This window comes from Vicia villosa, linkage group LG5 (assembly GCF_029867415.1).
Source record: "Vicia villosa cultivar HV-30 ecotype Madison, WI linkage group LG5, Vvil1.0, whole genome shotgun sequence".
Lineage (NCBI taxonomy): Eukaryota > Viridiplantae > Streptophyta > Magnoliopsida > Fabales > Fabaceae > Vicia > Vicia villosa.
Genome location: NC_081184.1, coordinates 154,212,835 through 154,230,911, shown reverse-complemented (window position 1 = coordinate 154,230,911; position 18,077 = coordinate 154,212,835). Strand labels below are relative to the sequence as shown.

Below are 18,077 nucleotides of genomic sequence, written 5' to 3'. Positions count from 1 at the left end.
ACATAGGCCAGATTAATGGTCAAACATAATTTATCTATCTTTTTTAAAAAGGAGCAAAGCCCAAAGATTTAATAATGGAGAGAGGAACAAAAATGAAGGAGACTAGGCCAAAACCAACTTACAAAATCTAAAATTATGTAAACCTTGCAAATTTCTAATATATGCATTTTTGATATCACTATGAATGATATCCCACCACTTATACTTTCTAAAGGTTAGACCTAAACTAGCCAAGATGTCAGCCCAATGCATACAAAAAATTAGTTAGGAGGTCGATAAACATTTTAAAAAAATTAAGAGCTAAAGAAAACTACTTACCACCTATAAAGAACTAACCAGGCAAACTATGCAAAATCATGGCAAAACCACTACTAGACTTAGCTCTACTACCTAAAGAAATAGTAAAAAACTAAAAAAACACCCTAACTCTCTAGAAAGAGCCAAGTGAAACCTCTAACCACCTAAAGTCTTATATCAAATATCAAATACTAGAAGCTAGACTACAAAAGTTGATTCAAGCCAATTCCCACAGAGGAGAGGATACTAGAGATATCCTTAAGGTCAACAATGACTTTTCGCTTGAATAGGTTTTTCTTAGAAGGGAATTTGTCTTGCAGATGCTTCCATTATTAATTGCACCCTGGCCTTTCTTGCAGTGGGACACGGACATCCTCGATCTTTTCCCTTGGCCTTGGGGCAACTAAATTTCTTAATAGCGGCAGTAGCTTATTTAAACAAGTGGGACAAGTGGGTAGGAACAGATGCCTTAGCAAAAATCATTGCGGCCAACATACAAAAATTCTTCAAACGAAACATTGCAAGATATGGAATCCCACAACTTGTTATCACTGTTTACGAGATTTACGCATAAAAATAAAAAAAAAAATAAAACTCTTTGAATACTTAAAAAAACATCATTTTGCAATGAAGCTGCCAACCGGATTCTGTTGAGAGGATTGAAGAGAAGACTCAAAAGATCTAAGGTAAATTAGGTTGAAGAGCTCCCACGCGTTTAGGCTCACTTACAGGACCTAAGTTGTCATCCTCGTCAAAATAGGAGAGCTTAGGTGGAGGACAGTAAATCCCTGCCAGTGGAAGACAACATGCAAACCATCAGGGAGGAGTTAAACTTTTAGAAGAAGAAAGATGTTTTGCCACCCTCAGATACGCCGTAGTGAAACAAGCTGCAATCGTCAAATACAACAAGAAAGTGAGGCCTGGAGTTTTTAACTTGGTGATCTCGTGGTGCGAAGGGCTAACTTCGGAGGAAAAACTTCGAAGATAGTAAACATGTCCCTAATTGGGAAGGAGCGTACCGAATCAAGGTTAGCACAAACACAAAGCCTACACCCTCAAAACTTTATCCCAAGAGCTTGTCCCAAGGACATGGAACACCACAAAGTTGAAACGATATTTCGGCTAAGTCATCTATAGTTTAAATATAATTGCATAATGGCCAACGCCTCAAGAATATAACATCATTAAATTGAAGAATGAAATGACTTTTTACTATATTTTATGAGTTTCTTTTTGGGGAAAAACAGAGCATGGCTGAAAACACGATTAAGCTCGAAATTTAAAAGCAACACAATCAATACTGTACCAGGCACCCCTTGATATCTAGTCACTCTAGAGCGCAGACGGTGAAGCCCTAAACACGTTCGCCTCAATCCAGGTTATCAATTGGAGCAGGGAAAGGGAAAATACCATTGGTTGGACGCCATAAGAGACGTCAAAGTAATGATGAAACAAAATCATTGGTGACGCATAATGATGAAATAAAATCATTCAAGACATAAAATAATAAAACAAAATCGTTCAAAGAGATAAATGATGAAACAAAATCATGCAAACAAAGAGGCTGACGTTAATCCAATAGTAAAGTCAAATACAAAGACAGACAATTACAAAAAGCAGGAGCCAATGCCACAACCGACTTTGTTATACGATGTCAAATATGATGTTTAAAATTGAATGTTTAAATAAGCTCTATTATTTAAACTAATAGTAGATTAAGGCGAAAAGGGAACAAAACTTGAGGTCAATCTAAACTGATCTGTATAACTTTCATACCTCCAATTTTCTTATTATTATCTCTCTTATTCTCATTTAATTTTTCACTCGCTGCATATCTCATTAGATAATCTTCATCATTTTAACTTATGCACAAACAAACCCTAGAAAAGGTAAACTATCTCATCATTGAGTACCTTGACAAAGAATTTATCTAATCACTCTGGTTGCAGGATAATTGCAAGTTTGATTAAGGTTAGTGTAATTTCTAAGATGCATAATTCACCAAACATTGTACAATATCTAACTCTAAAACTTGCATCTAATGAAGAGGGTTCATATCAAAGGAAGTCTAACGCCTTAATTTTCATGATGTTGAGTACTTCATATAAATAGATTAGTTGACATAAAAAAGAAAAGAACGAGTAAATCTGTAATCTAGTAAATCTAAAAATCACAAGAAACATGTGCGAATGAATAGTGAAAGCAAAAAGCAATCAAATTGACACAGAATAAAAGTAATCACTGCACTAATACTATTTAACAATCCTAGTTGAGGGGTAACTCACAAAAACAATGAAGTCAATGAACAAAAGGAAAAGGGTTCAAAATTCAAACCAAGTATAAGAAGCCCTTATGTCAGTGCTGCACAAGGGAAAGACTGCATATGAGTACAATAGCATAGACAGCACAATCCATGAAGACAGCATCAGCCACAGTCTTTAGCACCATCCCAATTTCCAATGTTTTTGCAAGCTGAGCGTATTGATCAGAAGAGTCGGCGGTGTCGCTGGCGCTGTTCTGTTTTCTCCTCGACCTTTCATCAGAGCCTCTTTGTTTCCCAGTAAACAGTTTCGCAACAACAAAAGAGGAATTTGTGAGCAGAACCAAGTAAAGTGGTCTAAAGCTTATAACAGTCTTAATCAAAGAGAATCCTAGATAGGATGCAACAACCAATAGTGCAACTATAATTGAACAACAAAGTCGCGTAAACCTCGAGGCATCAATAGCATTAGTCACGTCGCTAGGGTTTATGAAATTGAAACTTCTAGGTTCTTCTGCACGTGTTTGTTGCAGGGAAATTTCATTAGATGAATCTTGATGTGCCGTTGGCGGTTGAGGTTGAAATAGAGGTTGTGATTCTTGTACATGTTCAGGTTCAATTTCAGAATTGGGGACACTTAAAATCTCACTTTCAGTTTGTTGTTTTTCAGGGAAAATAGGTGTTTGGGTGATGGTTCTTTCGGTATCAACGTGATTCTGCAAAACGGAATTAGGGTATTCCTCTTCCTCGGTGGCGTGAGGCAGATCTGAAGAAAAGCAGTTGTGAAATCAAAATTGAATTCTAGGGTTTGAGAATGGATGATTGCATTAGCAATAAGAAAAGAGAAAAATTGAAATGAAAGAGAAGAGAAGAGAAGAGGTTAGGTACCGGGAGGCGGGAGGGTTTGGATGCGACCCTGGATGAAGGCAAGACGGTCGGATCCTTGTTGGAGGATTCTTTTTCGTCTCCTGGCGTCTCTCAGGTTGTTTGCTTCTGTCATTTTTTCCCTTCCTCTTTACTTCAGCTCAGGCTCTGTATTGCCAACTAACTCAAATCATTCATTGAATTCTTTGTTTCTTTATGGTTTTGGAGTTAACTCAATCATGCAGCTAAAAGAAGTTAACTTTGATTTTAGTTCATTCATCTTTTATAAATATATTTTAAGGTTTTTAATACGAGGTTATGATGCTATACAATGATGTATCATCTCCCATAAAATTATAAAATTATAATATTACGTCGTCATATCACTATTTTTAAAGAGGTCAAAGATACTGTATTAACAAAGTAAAATAATTTTAAAGTAAAATAATTTTATTGCTAGATTTAAGCCGTGTCACATAATTTTTTTTAAATAACAGTGTGATTTGACATTTAATATAATTGTAATTGGTTGACAATATAAAATTATTTTAGGACAAAACTTAGGTACAATTCTTTATGTGTGGTTCTTACTATTTTCTAATGAAAATATGATAAGTGTATAATTTCCTCTTACACATATGTAAATTTCTCCTATTTTCACTCACTAAATGATAGTTAAGTATATTTGTCTTATTTTTATTGAAAAATAGTAAGAACCACACCTAAATAATTGTACCTAAGTTTTGTCCATTATTTTACACCGTCAAGTATATCCTTTTTTCATATTTTTAAATTAAAAGTGTGACTTGATTAGATATTGATTTACGGTGTAAAAATAGTTTACGGTGTAAGTGCATATTCTTTTTTCTCTTTTTAATATTGGCCAAATACTTCTTTTGATCCTTAATTTAATTCAATATTTCAACGTTTAGTTTTGATCCTTGACTAAAAAAAGTTACATAATGGTCTATTAACTAACTTTCTGTTATATATTTTGGTTCTTCGGTTACATATTTTGCTCTGTCCGTTAGTTTTTTCATCAGAAAAGTTAAATGTTGTCTTGTTGGAATTTTTAAAGCTAACTTGAAATTTCATTATTTTATATTGATTTAAATTATGAAAACCATTTCTACCATTTTTAACTTTTGGAATCCTATGTCACACTTGACCCATGTTAATCCACGTTATTTAGTGAGCTAATACATTATATTAATATTTAGTTTAATGTTATTTTTATGTTTATTTATTTAATTGTCTATTTATTTGTTATTTCAATCGAATTAGTGTGGAGCACATTAGGTGTTCCCGTTTGTTAGTTTAATATTTATTTTGTGTGTAGAAGTTAGCAATTAGGCAAGCTGAGTCACGACTAGGCAAGATAGTTGATGAGCTATGAGTGAGGAAGGAGAAACTATAAAGAAATATCAATCTCACGTGGAAGCTAGCAACAAGGGATTATGAAGGAGTACTGACGGAGGGAAAAACTCACATGGCACTGAAAAAGATAGTGGAATGAATTCAAATTCAAGGTGGAAACCAAGCAGTGCAAGCAGCGCTAGAACTATTCTGGTACAAAAATACTATGCGGGCCGCCTGCACCTGCTGCGTTAGACTGTCCATTTCGCCTTGTCCCCTCCCCCTGGTCGGTAGTACAAATATCCTCTTTGTCTTGTTTGAAACGTTGCTGATTGCAATGGACTGGGTGATACTCTTGACCATAGGCCCATGATATGAGATAGGCGAAAAACTCTAATTCCTTGGCCTATAAAAGGAGCTTGAAGCAACATTGGAAAGGGTTCATCGTTTGTTCTAAGTTTACATATTTTCCTGAAGCGTGTTGCAGAAGAGCGTTGTCATTTCCTCTCCTCATTCATCCCTGTGCTTGCTGATGAACGTTGGCGCGACTAGAGTTTCTTCTTGAAGACTTAGCCGTTTCAAGTTCTACTCTAAGTCTCTCTTAGGTTGTTATCTTTTATGCATTTTCTTGTCTTAAGATGTTTTCTATGAGAACCATGTTCATTGTTTGTACTCAACTCACTATGAGCTAAACTCCTTTTAGTTGAGTTATGTGAAGTTAATATTAATAGTGTGTTTATGTTATATGCTTGTGTGATTAGTGCATGCTTTACCATGTGTTATAACTCCAACATATATTTCTTTGATTGATCACCTTAGAGATAGGTATAAGCTTGTTGTTGTGAGAGATCCAACAAGTATATTTCATGAGTAAAAATGGTTGAAAAAGTATAATAGATATATTTACTTGAATTAGTTGCTTAGACATAAGAAACTACAATCATTAAGGAAGATCAGAACTTTTAATGGACATGTACTAGGGTTACAAGTGGAACTTAGAGATTTGCTTTCCTTGCCCTTTTATGCATGCTACTGATTGTTGTAGAGATACACCTTTAGATCCTGCTGACCTTGCATGTCACGACGTTACTCATCATTAACACATGAACACACTAAAAGTTATTAATGGATCATAGCTCAACTATCGTTATCTCAACACTCTTACACACATCGTTCTCTTTGCTTATTTTAATTTATTATCAAAACGTTGGATCTAAAACCATCACCTATTGTTGTTTTTTTGTCCTACTTATGCTTACAGCAAAAAAATAGTTTTAATGCAAAGTCATATCTAAGTAGTAGCACTCTCTGTGGGTACGATACTCTTATACTTATTACTTCGCAGATGACGAACGTATTCATAATTCCATACTTGCATATGTTCGCTTCTGACCTTGAATATGTATAGATATGTCATCTTGGGATTAAGAAAATAGAAGAACATGTATACTTGCATGGACATGAACTATGCATCATATTTTCTTTGTTGTTATACTATTGTCACTATAATAGTATATGGACTAGTAATTATGAATGGAAGTTGTAAGATTTCAATACAGTGATAATGTAGAAAAAAATGGAGATGTATCTCTAAAGTAAATTTTAACAAAAAGTATAATTTGATGCGTCTAGAGATATGTCTCTGAAAAAATCTAAAAATATTTTAAAATTTGTAAAAGCGTGCCCAATGTATAAATGTATGAAGAGAAATTCTCTGGCTATGTTTGGGAGTTTGGAGGGGAGGGGAGGGAAAAACTTCCGAATTTTTTTTTTATAAAAAATAAAGGAAAATATTTGACGTTTTTTGAAAAAATGATTTTGTATATAATGATAAAAGGGTGTATATCATTATATTTGTAATTTTTTGAATACTTTATTAACATTAAAGATATTTTAAAAATTTTGTAAGCCCTCCAAAACTCATCATAGTTTTCCTTCGATACAAATTTTGAATTCTTTATATTATGAGGTTTATGAATAAAAACAAACCTCCTAGTCCTAAAACTCTCTCAACCAAAATTATTCAATTCATTTCACTCAATACTTCTATTTTTTTCAAAATGCCCACTCCCTTTCTCTCCAAAGACTAAGATTATGGCTTAAATCTAAAAGACCTAATATATATATTTTTTGACAATATATTTTCTTAGTAATCTAACTCATGTCTTTTTATTGGTTATTTGATGAATAACATTTTTGTTATTATTGTCACATCATTTGTATTTTTACATATAAGACCTTTCCTTATGTTTTTACTATAGTCACCTCTTATGCTAGTTAAAATATGGATTCCACGCGTGACAAGTAAAGACCTAGGTAGTTAGTTAGATTCTAATCTAATTGAAGTGAAGGTGTTAGGTTGAAGGAGAAGTTACATTACACTACACACGAAGCAAAGAAAAAATGGCGGCGTGTTCATCTTCATCACCGGCGACGGAGGAAGAGATAACACTGAAAGTAAAATGGACCGGAAAGGAATACACCGTGCGAGTCTGCGCCGACGACACCGTCGGAGAACTCAAGCGTCGTATCTGCGAAGTAACCAACGTTTTACCCATTCGTCAGAAGCTTCTGTACCCTAAACTTGCTTCTAAACTCAACGATGATTCTCTCTTACTCTCTCAGCTTTCTATCGATCTCAATAAGTCGTCTGTCAAATTCACCATGATCGGGTTCGCTTTCTCTCATTCTTAGGGTTTGTTTGTTTGTTTCTCAATTTATTGATTTAATTGGTTCTTTTTGTTACAACAGTACTACTGAAGAGGATTTGATAGTTGATCCTGTGGATTCACCTGAGATTCTCGATGATTTTGAACTTGCTCAAGAAGAAGCTATTGATACTAAAGATATGCTTGTTAACAAACAGAAATTGACCAGACGCATTAATCACTTCAAAGTAATACTACTATCTCAATTTCATTTCTTTTATTTGTTCTGCATTTTCGTTGTGTCATGATATTAAAAAATTGAGGAGATTGTTTATATAGTGTATCGAAATTAAACCCTTACTATATTATGTGATTATGATAATGCAGGTTGAGATTCAAAACCCTTGTCGTCAAGGAAAGAAACTCCTTGTTCTGGATATTGATTACACCCTTTTTGATCACCGGTCTACTGCCGAAAATCCTCTTCAACTCATGAGACCTTGTATTGCTTTCTCCACTTCTTAATTGTTTTTCATTCAATTATTTGTTTAGTTACACCCTCCGTTTCATATCTTTGGTGGTTTAAGGACTTTATCATTGACTGTTTTGCAAATTCTTATTTTTCAATGCAAAAAACATAAATAAAATGTCAACACTACCAAATATTTGGAACGGAAGGAGTATTATTTACTGTGTTTGCGATTTTGGAATGCAATGTTTTTTTATCCTTCTTTGCAGACCTTCATGAGTTTCTAACAGCAGTTTATGCTGAGTATGACATTATGATATGGTCTGCGACAAGGTACATTAATTTTTTCTCTTGTATCAAAAATCTTGTTCTTTTTGGAGAATCTATAACACTTGCTGTGATTCACTGCAACTGGGACACATATTATGTTCCCTATAATTGAATGAATGTATGCTTGTTTCATCCGATGCTTCATCTTTTGACTTGCAGTATGAAATGGATTACCCTCAAGATGAGCCAACTTGGGGTTCTGGACAATCCTAACTACAAAATTACAGCATGTCTTGACCATTTGGCAATGATCACTGTCCAGACAGCCTCACGTGGGGTCTTTGATTGCAAGCCACTTGGGTTGATCTGGGCTCAGTTCCCTGAGGTATGTACAATGTCATATCTTCATTATGCAAAGTAAATAGTAGAATTGGGTTTAGATGTTTGTTCTATCATAGTCATAGTCATACTTTTCCATATACGGCCACCCACAAAGTTTACATTTTTTTTCTGGGGAGAAACAGGACAACTGGAATAAGTACTATTGTAAAGTTTTTCTATAAACTTAAAAGATGTTCAGTGTTAGTGGTATTATACAGTATATAACCCTAGGCAGACTGGTGGAGTATGGAGAATGTTGATATAACTTAAACTAAAACGCAAACTGTAACTATCTGACAAGCCAAATTGTAATCACTATCTGGTTTTAAGTTTTCTAGTGTTAGATTTTTTTGCAAAAATCAGCCATGATCTGTTTATCTTGACGGTGGTTTCTTTCTTGTTTTGTTTCAGTTCTACAGTGCTTCTAATACTATTATGTTTGACGACCTTCGAAGAAATTTTGTGATGAACCCGCAGAATGGTTTGACAATTAAACCGTTCAGGAAGGCTCATGCAAACCGCGACACTGACCAGGAGCTTGTGAAACTTACCCAATACTTACTAGCCATTGCTGAGCTTGATGATTTGAGTCACCTTGATCATAATAAATGGGAGTCATTCTCGGAGGATACTGGGAAAAGGCGTAGGCACAGATGAGTGATAAATAGAAAGCAATAAGAAGAATTTGTTAAGCAAGATGAAGCTTCTAACCTTATATACAAACTTGGATCAAAGCTGGGTTTTGGGGTTGTTTCCTTATCATATTGTTGCCAAAGAAATGTTAAAATGCACTTATAAACTGAGGAAATTGGTGACAAGTGACAACTATAACTAGCAGCCGAATTTATTAATTTATTCTATTTCTAGATAATGCGTAATATGCTATAGCTATTGAATTGCCTTATAAGAAAGGTTGCTTGTGGCTTTATCTTTTGCCTAAAAAAAAGTAATGTGCAAGTTCAATGTTTTCTATATGGTTTTTGGCCTTGTCCTGTATTGTATTGTATGATTCGAAATTTATTTCTTTGCATAAAATGTTTGTAATATGTTTGAAGTCACGATAACACTGTTTTTGTTGATAATTTCAAATTATTTTAGAGAAAAAAACACAAATGAACTTAGAATGCATCCACTCAAGATTTTGTCCAAAGGGCCATACCATACCCAATCCAAATCCCAATAGTTGCCCCCCCCGGAGGTCCTGGGCTTCAGTCTGTTGCTAGTGGGCTTGGTTACTTTCCAAACTGATCTCACCCACTCATAAATAAAGTGTATCGGAGAATTAGAGAATTTATCTTGTCACCCTCCAAATTATACATGCCACCCGCCAAACTTATGAAAAGACTAAATTATCCAACTAATTTTCATAACCACATTTTCACAAATTTACGAGAAGAACCGGATTTTCTCTGACGATACCGGAAAATTTTGTCTATTATCATACTGAAAATTTCGAAATTTCAGGTATTCAATTTAAATAAAAATAAGCTATTTTCCTTATATTTTCCTATGTCGTCCAGGGATCTTCGGATCTGTGCGCCCAACTCGATCAGACCTTTAGTTATCCTACGGCGAAATGATTTCCACATGGCCTTCACATCTTCATCATTCTTCAACTCGATTAGGTTGTATTTCACCATTTCATTTGTATCAATCCAGTCCTCTTGAAACTTGATTTTTGTCACCCTTCTGTTATCGGAATCAAGCAACAAATTATTGAACGTTTCTTTCAAGATGTGAAAGGATTCGGGGCCATCTGGAATCTTGGTTTCAACAACAGGGTTGCAGCCATTGAAATACACTTCTACATTAATCAAATACCGAGGAAGAGACATTTTGTTGAGATATGTTATCCAATAACCCCAAGACCCCTATTTATACAAATGGTGATGCATTCTAGACCACACATATGTTTCAGTGCAATCAGGACCCTCCAAAAGTGTCGGCAAAATCTCAACCGTTGGAAAAACCTAATATTGAAACATACCAAAAATTACAGCTATAATGAAATTTCTGGATCTGTCCGAAAATTTGAAATTTCTGGATCTGTCCGAAAATTTGAAATTTCTGGTATATCGGAAATTTCAAATACACTACCGAAAATTTGGTAGGGTGAACCAGAAATTTCGTCCGGAAATTCTTTATATCTCATAAGAGATAAAATTGGAATAAAAAAGGGAGGGGTGGCATGTATAATTTAGGGGGGCAAGATAAATTCTCGGAGAATTAGGAACCTCTTGAGAAAAATTGAGAAGTATAGGTTCTTATCACTCATTCTACTTCAAAATCTCAAACTCAAAAAATCCCAAGGATGACATCTTTTGCAAATTCATCCTACTTCTCCTCTCTAATTTCGCCTAAATCATCTTTTAAATCCAACCAATCCCAATCTCCTTCAGACTCCATGGATAGATATTCAGGTGGTTCGGCTCAGACTCCATGGATATATATTCAGGTGGTTCGGCGCTATGCAGTGAACCCACCTTAGATAGGAATGTCATCCAAGGCAATTAGAGGTTCTAGGAAAAAGAAGAGGAACCAGTGGCATCATAAGTGTGGAAGAAAGCATCAGACCTGGGAATCATAGGGGATGACGACGACATTGCATATGAAGCTGAAATTAAGCGGTTCAAATTGAAGGAAAAATAGAAGCTCAAATCGAAGGATTGAAACAAATCTGTTGTTAAATGAATCTCCTATATCTTATAATATTTGAGGGAGCGAAAATTCGGCAAAGAAAAAATCGATCATAAAGCTTATCGCATCAAACAACGTAGATTTGTGTCGGTTACAGGAGACAAAATTGCAATTCATAGAGGAATCAATAGTGCGTTCTATTTGGGAAAATAAAGACAAAATTGCAATTCATAGAGGAATCAGTAGTGCATTCTATGTGGGGAAATAAAGATGTAATGTGGACGATGAGAGGGGTCTCAGAAAGATGATGAGAGTTATTACTTTTGTGAAATTCAGATCGTATAAATTCTCTTTCCAGTTCTAATGGTGAGGGCTTTGAAAGGATTCAAGTGATCTGGATAGAGTATACTCCGTCCGTCCCATATTATAAGCAAAAGTTACCTTTTTAGATTCATTTAATTATTAATGTATCTGGACAATATATAGTTCAGATACATTAATAATTCAATGAATCTGAAAAGGTAACTTTTGTTTATAATATGGGACGGAGGGAGTACTATTTATATAGTCGACGTATATTCTTCTTGTTTCCTTGAGAAAAAGGAAGGAATTTTGGGCTGATTTATGCAGGTTGAAATACTCTTTGCCCCTAGGAGATTGGTGCATCGTTGGGGACTGTAGCGCCATTAAGAGACCAAGTGAAAGGCGGGGACTTAGAGCTCAAAACAACTTCTCAGAAATGAAAATTTTGGAGAATTCACTGTTGAAATGGAATTAATCGATCTACCAGCTTTGGGAAACAAGTTCACATGGTTCAACGTTGCAGGAAATTCCACAAGCAGGGTCGACTATTTCTTGATCTATGGAAGTTTAATCAGTAAATGGTTCATAAAGGGGGCAATTCATAGGGAATCGTGAAGTTTCAGACCATTGTCCAATCTTGTTTAAAGCCAATATTACTCACTGGTAGGGGTGGGAATAGGCTAGGCTAGGCTAGGCTAGGCTTTATAAGGCATGGGCCTGGCCTACGATAAACTTATAAGGCCTGAGCCTGGTATATGGCCTACTATAGGCTTGTTTTTTCAGCCTGGCCTGACCTTTTTAAAAGCCTGACCTGACCTGAAAGCCTATTTAAAAGCCTCTTTCTTATTAATGTTTTCAATTAATTCATATTACTTAAGAAGTCTTATAGGTCGCATATATATGAACATTTAGACCAACTTATTTAGCATTTTTTTCTAATATATATGCATATATAGACCAATCTATTTAACACTTTTTCTAATATATATGCATATATAGGCCAACCTATTTAGACTAATTTTAATATATATGAAAATATAGGCGGGCCTACAAGGCTTTATAGGCTTTTTTAATAGCCTAGGTCTGGCCTATTTTATTAAATAGGCTTTTAAAAAAGCCCAAGCCTAGCCTTTTTATCAAATAGGTCTGGCCTGGCCTGACCTTAAGTAGGCTAGGCTATAAGCCCCTGTAGGTCGGCCTGGCCTATTCCCACCCCTACTCACTGGAGGCCAAAACCCTTCAAGATTTTTTCACATTAGCTTGATCACCCTGAATTTCTCTCGGTAGTTAATGAAGTGTGGAATTTCTCTAATATTCAAGGTATGAAAATGTTCATATTCAAAGAGAAACTTAAGTTGTTGAAATCTAGATTGAAAGCTTGGAATTATGAAGTTTTTGGGATGCTGGATCTAGACATTGTTGAAGCAGTAAAATGATCTAAATAGATTGGACCAGCTGGGTACATGAAGACACACCTTTGGATCACAATCATTTATGAGTTGAGAGTTAAATCTCATAACCAAGTTTGAAAACAAGTTAATCTCAAGGAGTCTATCATAAGGCAAAAATCCAAGTGCAATTGGATAAAAGATGGTGATCAAAATTCCAAGCTTTTTTATGCTTTTACGAAAGCAAGATTTAGGCGGAATGGAATAGTGGCCTTAAGATCATGTAACTATTTAATTGAGGATGTATATGACATTAAGGCTTTGACCCTGAATCACTTCAAATAGATTCCATGAACCAAACTTTAGACGCCCTAGATCGGATGGAATGGACTTCAAAGCACTATCTCCAAATGAAAGCCCAGGCTTTAAACCTCCATTCTCATTGCAAGACATAAAGATTTGAAATTTAGTAGGGGACGAAAGTCTCAATCGGGATGGGTTCATTATGTCTTTCTATAAAGCAAGTTGGAAGATCATTAGTCATAATCTCCATGAAGGTGTCAATGAATTCTTCTCAAAGGTCCATCTTTCTAAGGAATTCTCAATCATGTTTATTGCACTAACCTAAGTCTCATAACCCCTAGTTCTTTAATGATTTATGGCCTGTCTATCTCATGACTAGTGTCTTCAAAGATAATCTCAAAACTCCTAGTAGGAAGATTAAAGAAAATCATTAGTATATCTTGTCTTAAATAATCAAACGACATTATTTCCGAATAGAAACATACTATATATAATCCTTGTGGTCAATGAGGTAGTGGATTACACTTGTAGGAATAAGAAAGACCTTTTCGCCTTCAAAGTGGATTTTAAGAAGGCCTTTAATTCAGTTTCCTAAAATTATAAGTTGTATGTGCTCAAAAGAATGAAATTTTCAAGCAAGACGGGGACTTCGATAAGATACGGGACGAAAAAATGTATTAAAACTAAAAAGTTCTAGGTGCATATGCCTTATGAGTATGTGATGACTTGTCATATGACAAGTAATTAAAAAAGGTAAAAAAAAGGTTTTAAAAAATTAAAAAAAAATAATTTTATAAATAATTTTATAGTTTTATAGTTCAGGGTTTAGGGTTTCTTTTGTTTCAATGTCATTTGGGACTAGCATATTTGAAGCCCAACCCGATTTCTATCCATACACTCTCCTTGAGCTGGTTTTAATTTAATCTTCGGCCATTCTGCAACTAGGCCCAGCGCCTCTCTTATTTTTAGACAATTTTTTATCCAACCCATGTGGTGAGAACTCCTGCTGAAAACCCCAAAATACCCTTTTTATTTCGTAAGAGCTTCAAAAGGTGTTGCAATTCCGACCTCGGGTCCATTTGCTCAACTTTAAGATTGTACCGTTCATTGTATACCTGTTTGATAAAAGGTGATTTCAGAAGTGCATTTCCGAAATCACTTTTTTTTTCTTAAGAAAAAAGTGAATTCGGAGATGCACTTCCGAAATTTAGAGACATTTAAGGAATTTCGTCGCGGGTTTCTAAGAAGGTAGGGGGTGGATAAAGAAATTGTCTATATTTAATGCACCTCCCTTGTCTTATTTCTTTGATTAGCCCAATTGTAGTTAGTTTTTGTTATTATTTTTATTTGTTTATTGTGCTTAATTTTAATTGATTTGTTATATTAAAAAAATCCAAAAATACATTAGATATATTCTATTAATTAGATTTTTATGTTTCTTTAGATAATAAAAAAAAAACCCAAAAAAATATAAGGTAGGATTCACATAATAATAATAATAATAATAATAATAATAATAATAATAATAATAATAATAATAATAATAATAATAATAATAATAATAATAATAATAATAATAATAATAATAATAATAATAATAGGATAGTCATTCCCCTCATTTTCATTCCTTCTATTCTTTTTCAACCTTCAAAACACTTAATAATATTTCAAACTCTTAAAAAGGTAGAGAAGAGTGAGTATTCTTTCATTAGGATTTAATTCATCATTATCTACATAAAAAAACACCCAACAAAACACATAAAATATGTAATAAATTTCAGACTCTTAAAAAAGTAGAGAAGGGTGAGTATCCTTGCATTGAGATTTAATTCATCATTATCTACATAAAAAAAACACTCAACCAAATGATTCTCTTCTCTCTCGCCTTCAGGGCTTTCTTTCCCTTAAACGGACACGTTATTTCCTTTCGATCGCAGACAGGTAACGCATAAGACTCCACCTAGCGAGCAGCTATCCTAATGCTAGAATGTGAATGTAACTGTTCCTTAAAAAGCACAAACAAATAATATTGAGCCGAACTACGACACTCTGATTCCTCAAAATGGATACGTAGGCATTGGGTCGTGGGGCCTGAACGAGCACAAATTTGTAAATATTTCCTTCTTTTCCCCGTATTTTCTTTTCCCTCTTTTGCATGCATTTTCCTTAGCACTAGACTTTAGAAACTTAGATAACACACCCTTAGATTAGAAAGCAAACTTAAGTGGATCCTGTGGAGTACCACAAATGTGAGGGGTGTTTATACCTTCCCTTTGCGTAACCGACTTCTTTACCCGATCTCTGGTCGTAAGACCTTTTTCTTATCCTTTCTTCCTTCTGAGTTTTATCAATATTTTCCCTTCTCCATGGAGATAAATAAAGTTTGGTGGAGACTCTATTTTTCGAGTTAGTATTTTTTGCGAGGGTGCGACACATATACAAAACCGTCCCCACCTTGATAGAAATCTGATACGAACCAATAAACTGATGAGTAAGCTTTCTCAATTTCAAGGCGCGTCAAACACCAGTCACCGGAGTGACTCTCAAGAACACATGGTCTCCCTCTTAAAACTCTACATCCTTCCTCTTCTTATCATGATAAATTTTTTTGTTACTCTGCAAAGTATTTATCTTATCATGATAACTTTTTCACCTTTTTCCAGTTTGTCGAACAACCTCAGGGTCAAAAACTATAGTTTTACCGAATTCATACCAACACAAAGGCGTTCTACACCTATGACCATACAATGCTTCTAAATATGACATACCAAAACTAGAATGATAACAATTGTTACATGTGAACCCTATCAGTGGAAGATAACTATCCCATGTACCTCCCTACTCAAGAACACAAGCTCTCAACAAATCCTCCAATGACTTAATAATCATCTATGTTTGACCATCTGTCTATGGATGATACACAGAACTCAATCTCACCTTATAACCCAATGCATTTTGCAAAATCTTCCAAAATTCATAAGTAAACTCGGATCCCTATCATAAAAAATATTCAACGGAATCCCATGAAGCTACACGACTACACACATATAAATCTCTACTAACTTCGTTACAGGAAAGCTCATATTAATCAGAATGAAACGAGCCGTTTTTGTCAGTCTATCAACAATCGCCCAAATCATATCATTTCCTCTTGGAGTACTGGACAATCCCGTCATAATATCCATTGATATACTATCCCATTTCCATTCCAGAAAATCTAACTGCGCCACATCGCGTTTCAATCCAGGCCACCAAAATAACTTCTTCAAGTCTTGATTCATTTTAGTAGCTCTCTGATGGATACTCAAATTGCTTCTATGACTCTCTTCTAGAATCATCTTCTTTATCTCTGCGTTATCAGGAATATAAATTCTATTGTGGAATCTCAACACACCTTGCTCATCTACTTTGAAATCATTATCCTCTAATCAATTACTCGCAAACTTCGAGTCTACTAACTTCACATCTAACTTTCGAGCTTCTTAAATGTTATTCATTAAATCATTGTTAATCTTCAACATTCCCAGCATAACACTCTGCGACGCCAATTCATAGGCTAGACTCAAATTTCTAAATTGGTCAATCAATTCTAGCTCTCTAACCATCATACCAAACATATGTAAGGATTTCTGACTAAAAGCATTCGCAACAACATTAGTTATACATGGATGGTAATTCAAACCAAAGTTATAATCCTTTAATAACTCTGACCACCTGCGTTGCCTCATATTCAGTTCTTTATGGTCAAACAAGTATTTCAAACTTATGTGATTACTAAACACTTCAAACCTGGAGCCATAAAGGTAATGTCTCTGAATCTTTAACACAAACATTAGTGCATCCAGTTCTAAATCATGAGTAGAATAATTTCGTTCACATCATGACCCTTGAGGTAATACATGTTCATCCACCTTATCCATAGTTTATTCGCTTTAGCTTGATGGTTCCATAATAATTTGTCAATTAATGCTTTGTTCCATTCTCGAAGGGACGTGACATTCAAACCTCTTGCGTTTTTTGGATCGCATATTCTATATCAAGCCAGGGCAAGCAGGCCCACAGCTCAGGGCCTCAAAAATATGAAGGCCTCAAAATTTGGGGGGGGGGGGGGGGTTGAAATTATAATACTGAAACATTAAAACATATATATTGTTTGCGAAGTTACTTGGCAACTTGAACCTACAGCTTAGTGGTTTAGTTCAAGACTATAAAGCTGAATGTCAGGAGTTCAAATCTCATTTGAGACCAAATTTGTAAGTTTATAGATTTTTTACAACCAAGAGCAGTTAAATACTCAATTCTTTCCTAAACTTGAATTATTTATTTTTCTTACAAAACTTGAATTATTTATTTTTCTTACAACCAATTATTTATTTAATTAAATACTCAACTCTTTCCAAAACTTCAATTATTTATTTTTTTACAATTAAGAACATATGTTTATTAAAAAAAACAACTAAGAACACAGTGACATGCTCAACTTTTCTCAAAATTTCAATTATTTATTTATTTTGCAACAAAGAACATAGTTACATATATGTATTAGTATGGCAACCAAATTTTTATTATAAAATAATTTTATTTTAATCTATTTTAGTATAAATTTTATAGACTATTTATAAGTTATACTTAAATATTTAGAAGTTCATCATAAACCAACTTATTTACTATCAATTTTTTATGATGAAATTCAATTAATTATTATATGTGATTTGATTTATTTTTTCTCTTTTGATTATAGAGAGATATATTGCTAAAATTATTATATTATTTTTAATTATGTTATCGTGACTAAATAGATCATAAAGATCTAATGAAAATTAATTTTATAAAACGGTCCTGGTTTTGATTAATTATTCAATGTTTTTGTTAGGGGTCATTTTTTATAATTTGCCCCGGGC

The 18,077-nt window shown here is 34.3% G+C and overlaps 2 protein-coding genes across 2 annotated transcripts; one reads left to right on the top strand and one right to left on the bottom strand.

Annotated features, from left to right (window-relative positions):
* Positions 1 to 2,494: 2,494 nt before the first annotated feature.
* On the bottom strand, positions 2,495 to 3,707 carry LOC131603313 (uncharacterized). The gene is made up of 2 exons (XM_058875610.1): positions 3,446 to 3,707; positions 2,495 to 3,323 (listed from the first exon to the last, which is right to left on the bottom strand). Exons 1-2 carry the CDS (start codon positions 3,555 to 3,557, stop codon positions 2,653 to 2,655), a joined length of 783 nt encoding a protein of 260 aa, XP_058731593.1. The 5' UTR covers positions 3,558 to 3,707; the 3' UTR covers positions 2,495 to 2,652.
* A 3,372-nt stretch (positions 3,708 to 7,079) lies between these two features.
* LOC131607852 (ubiquitin-like domain-containing CTD phosphatase) lies at positions 7,080 to 9,519 on the top strand. The gene is made up of 6 exons (XM_058879806.1): positions 7,080 to 7,449; positions 7,529 to 7,673; positions 7,813 to 7,927; positions 8,164 to 8,227; positions 8,384 to 8,549; positions 8,957 to 9,519. Exons 1-6 carry the CDS (start codon positions 7,181 to 7,183, stop codon positions 9,200 to 9,202), a joined length of 1,005 nt encoding a protein of 334 aa, XP_058735789.1. The 5' UTR covers positions 7,080 to 7,180; the 3' UTR covers positions 9,203 to 9,519.
* Positions 9,520 to 18,077: the final 8,558 nt, after the last annotated feature.

Bases quoted from the DNA above. Each gene is read 5' to 3' on its own strand.
- LOC131603313 (XM_058875610.1), bottom strand. From the start codon at position 3,557: ATGACAGAAGCAAACAACCTGAGAGACGCCAGGAGACGAAAAAGAATC. The intron at 3,324-3,445 runs GTACCTAACCTC...GCTTTTCTTCAG, and splicing joins CCAAACCCTCCCGCCTCCCG to ATCTGCCTCACGCCACCGAG.
- LOC131607852 (XM_058879806.1), top strand. From the start codon at position 7,181: ATGGCGGCGTGTTCATCTTCATCACCGGCGACGGAGGAAGAGATAACA. The intron at 7,674-7,812 runs GTAATACTACTA...ATGATAATGCAG, and splicing joins GACGCATTAATCACTTCAAA to GTTGAGATTCAAAACCCTTG. The intron at 7,928-8,163 runs GTATTGCTTTCT...CCTTCTTTGCAG, and splicing joins TCTTCAACTCATGAGACCTT to ACCTTCATGAGTTTCTAACA.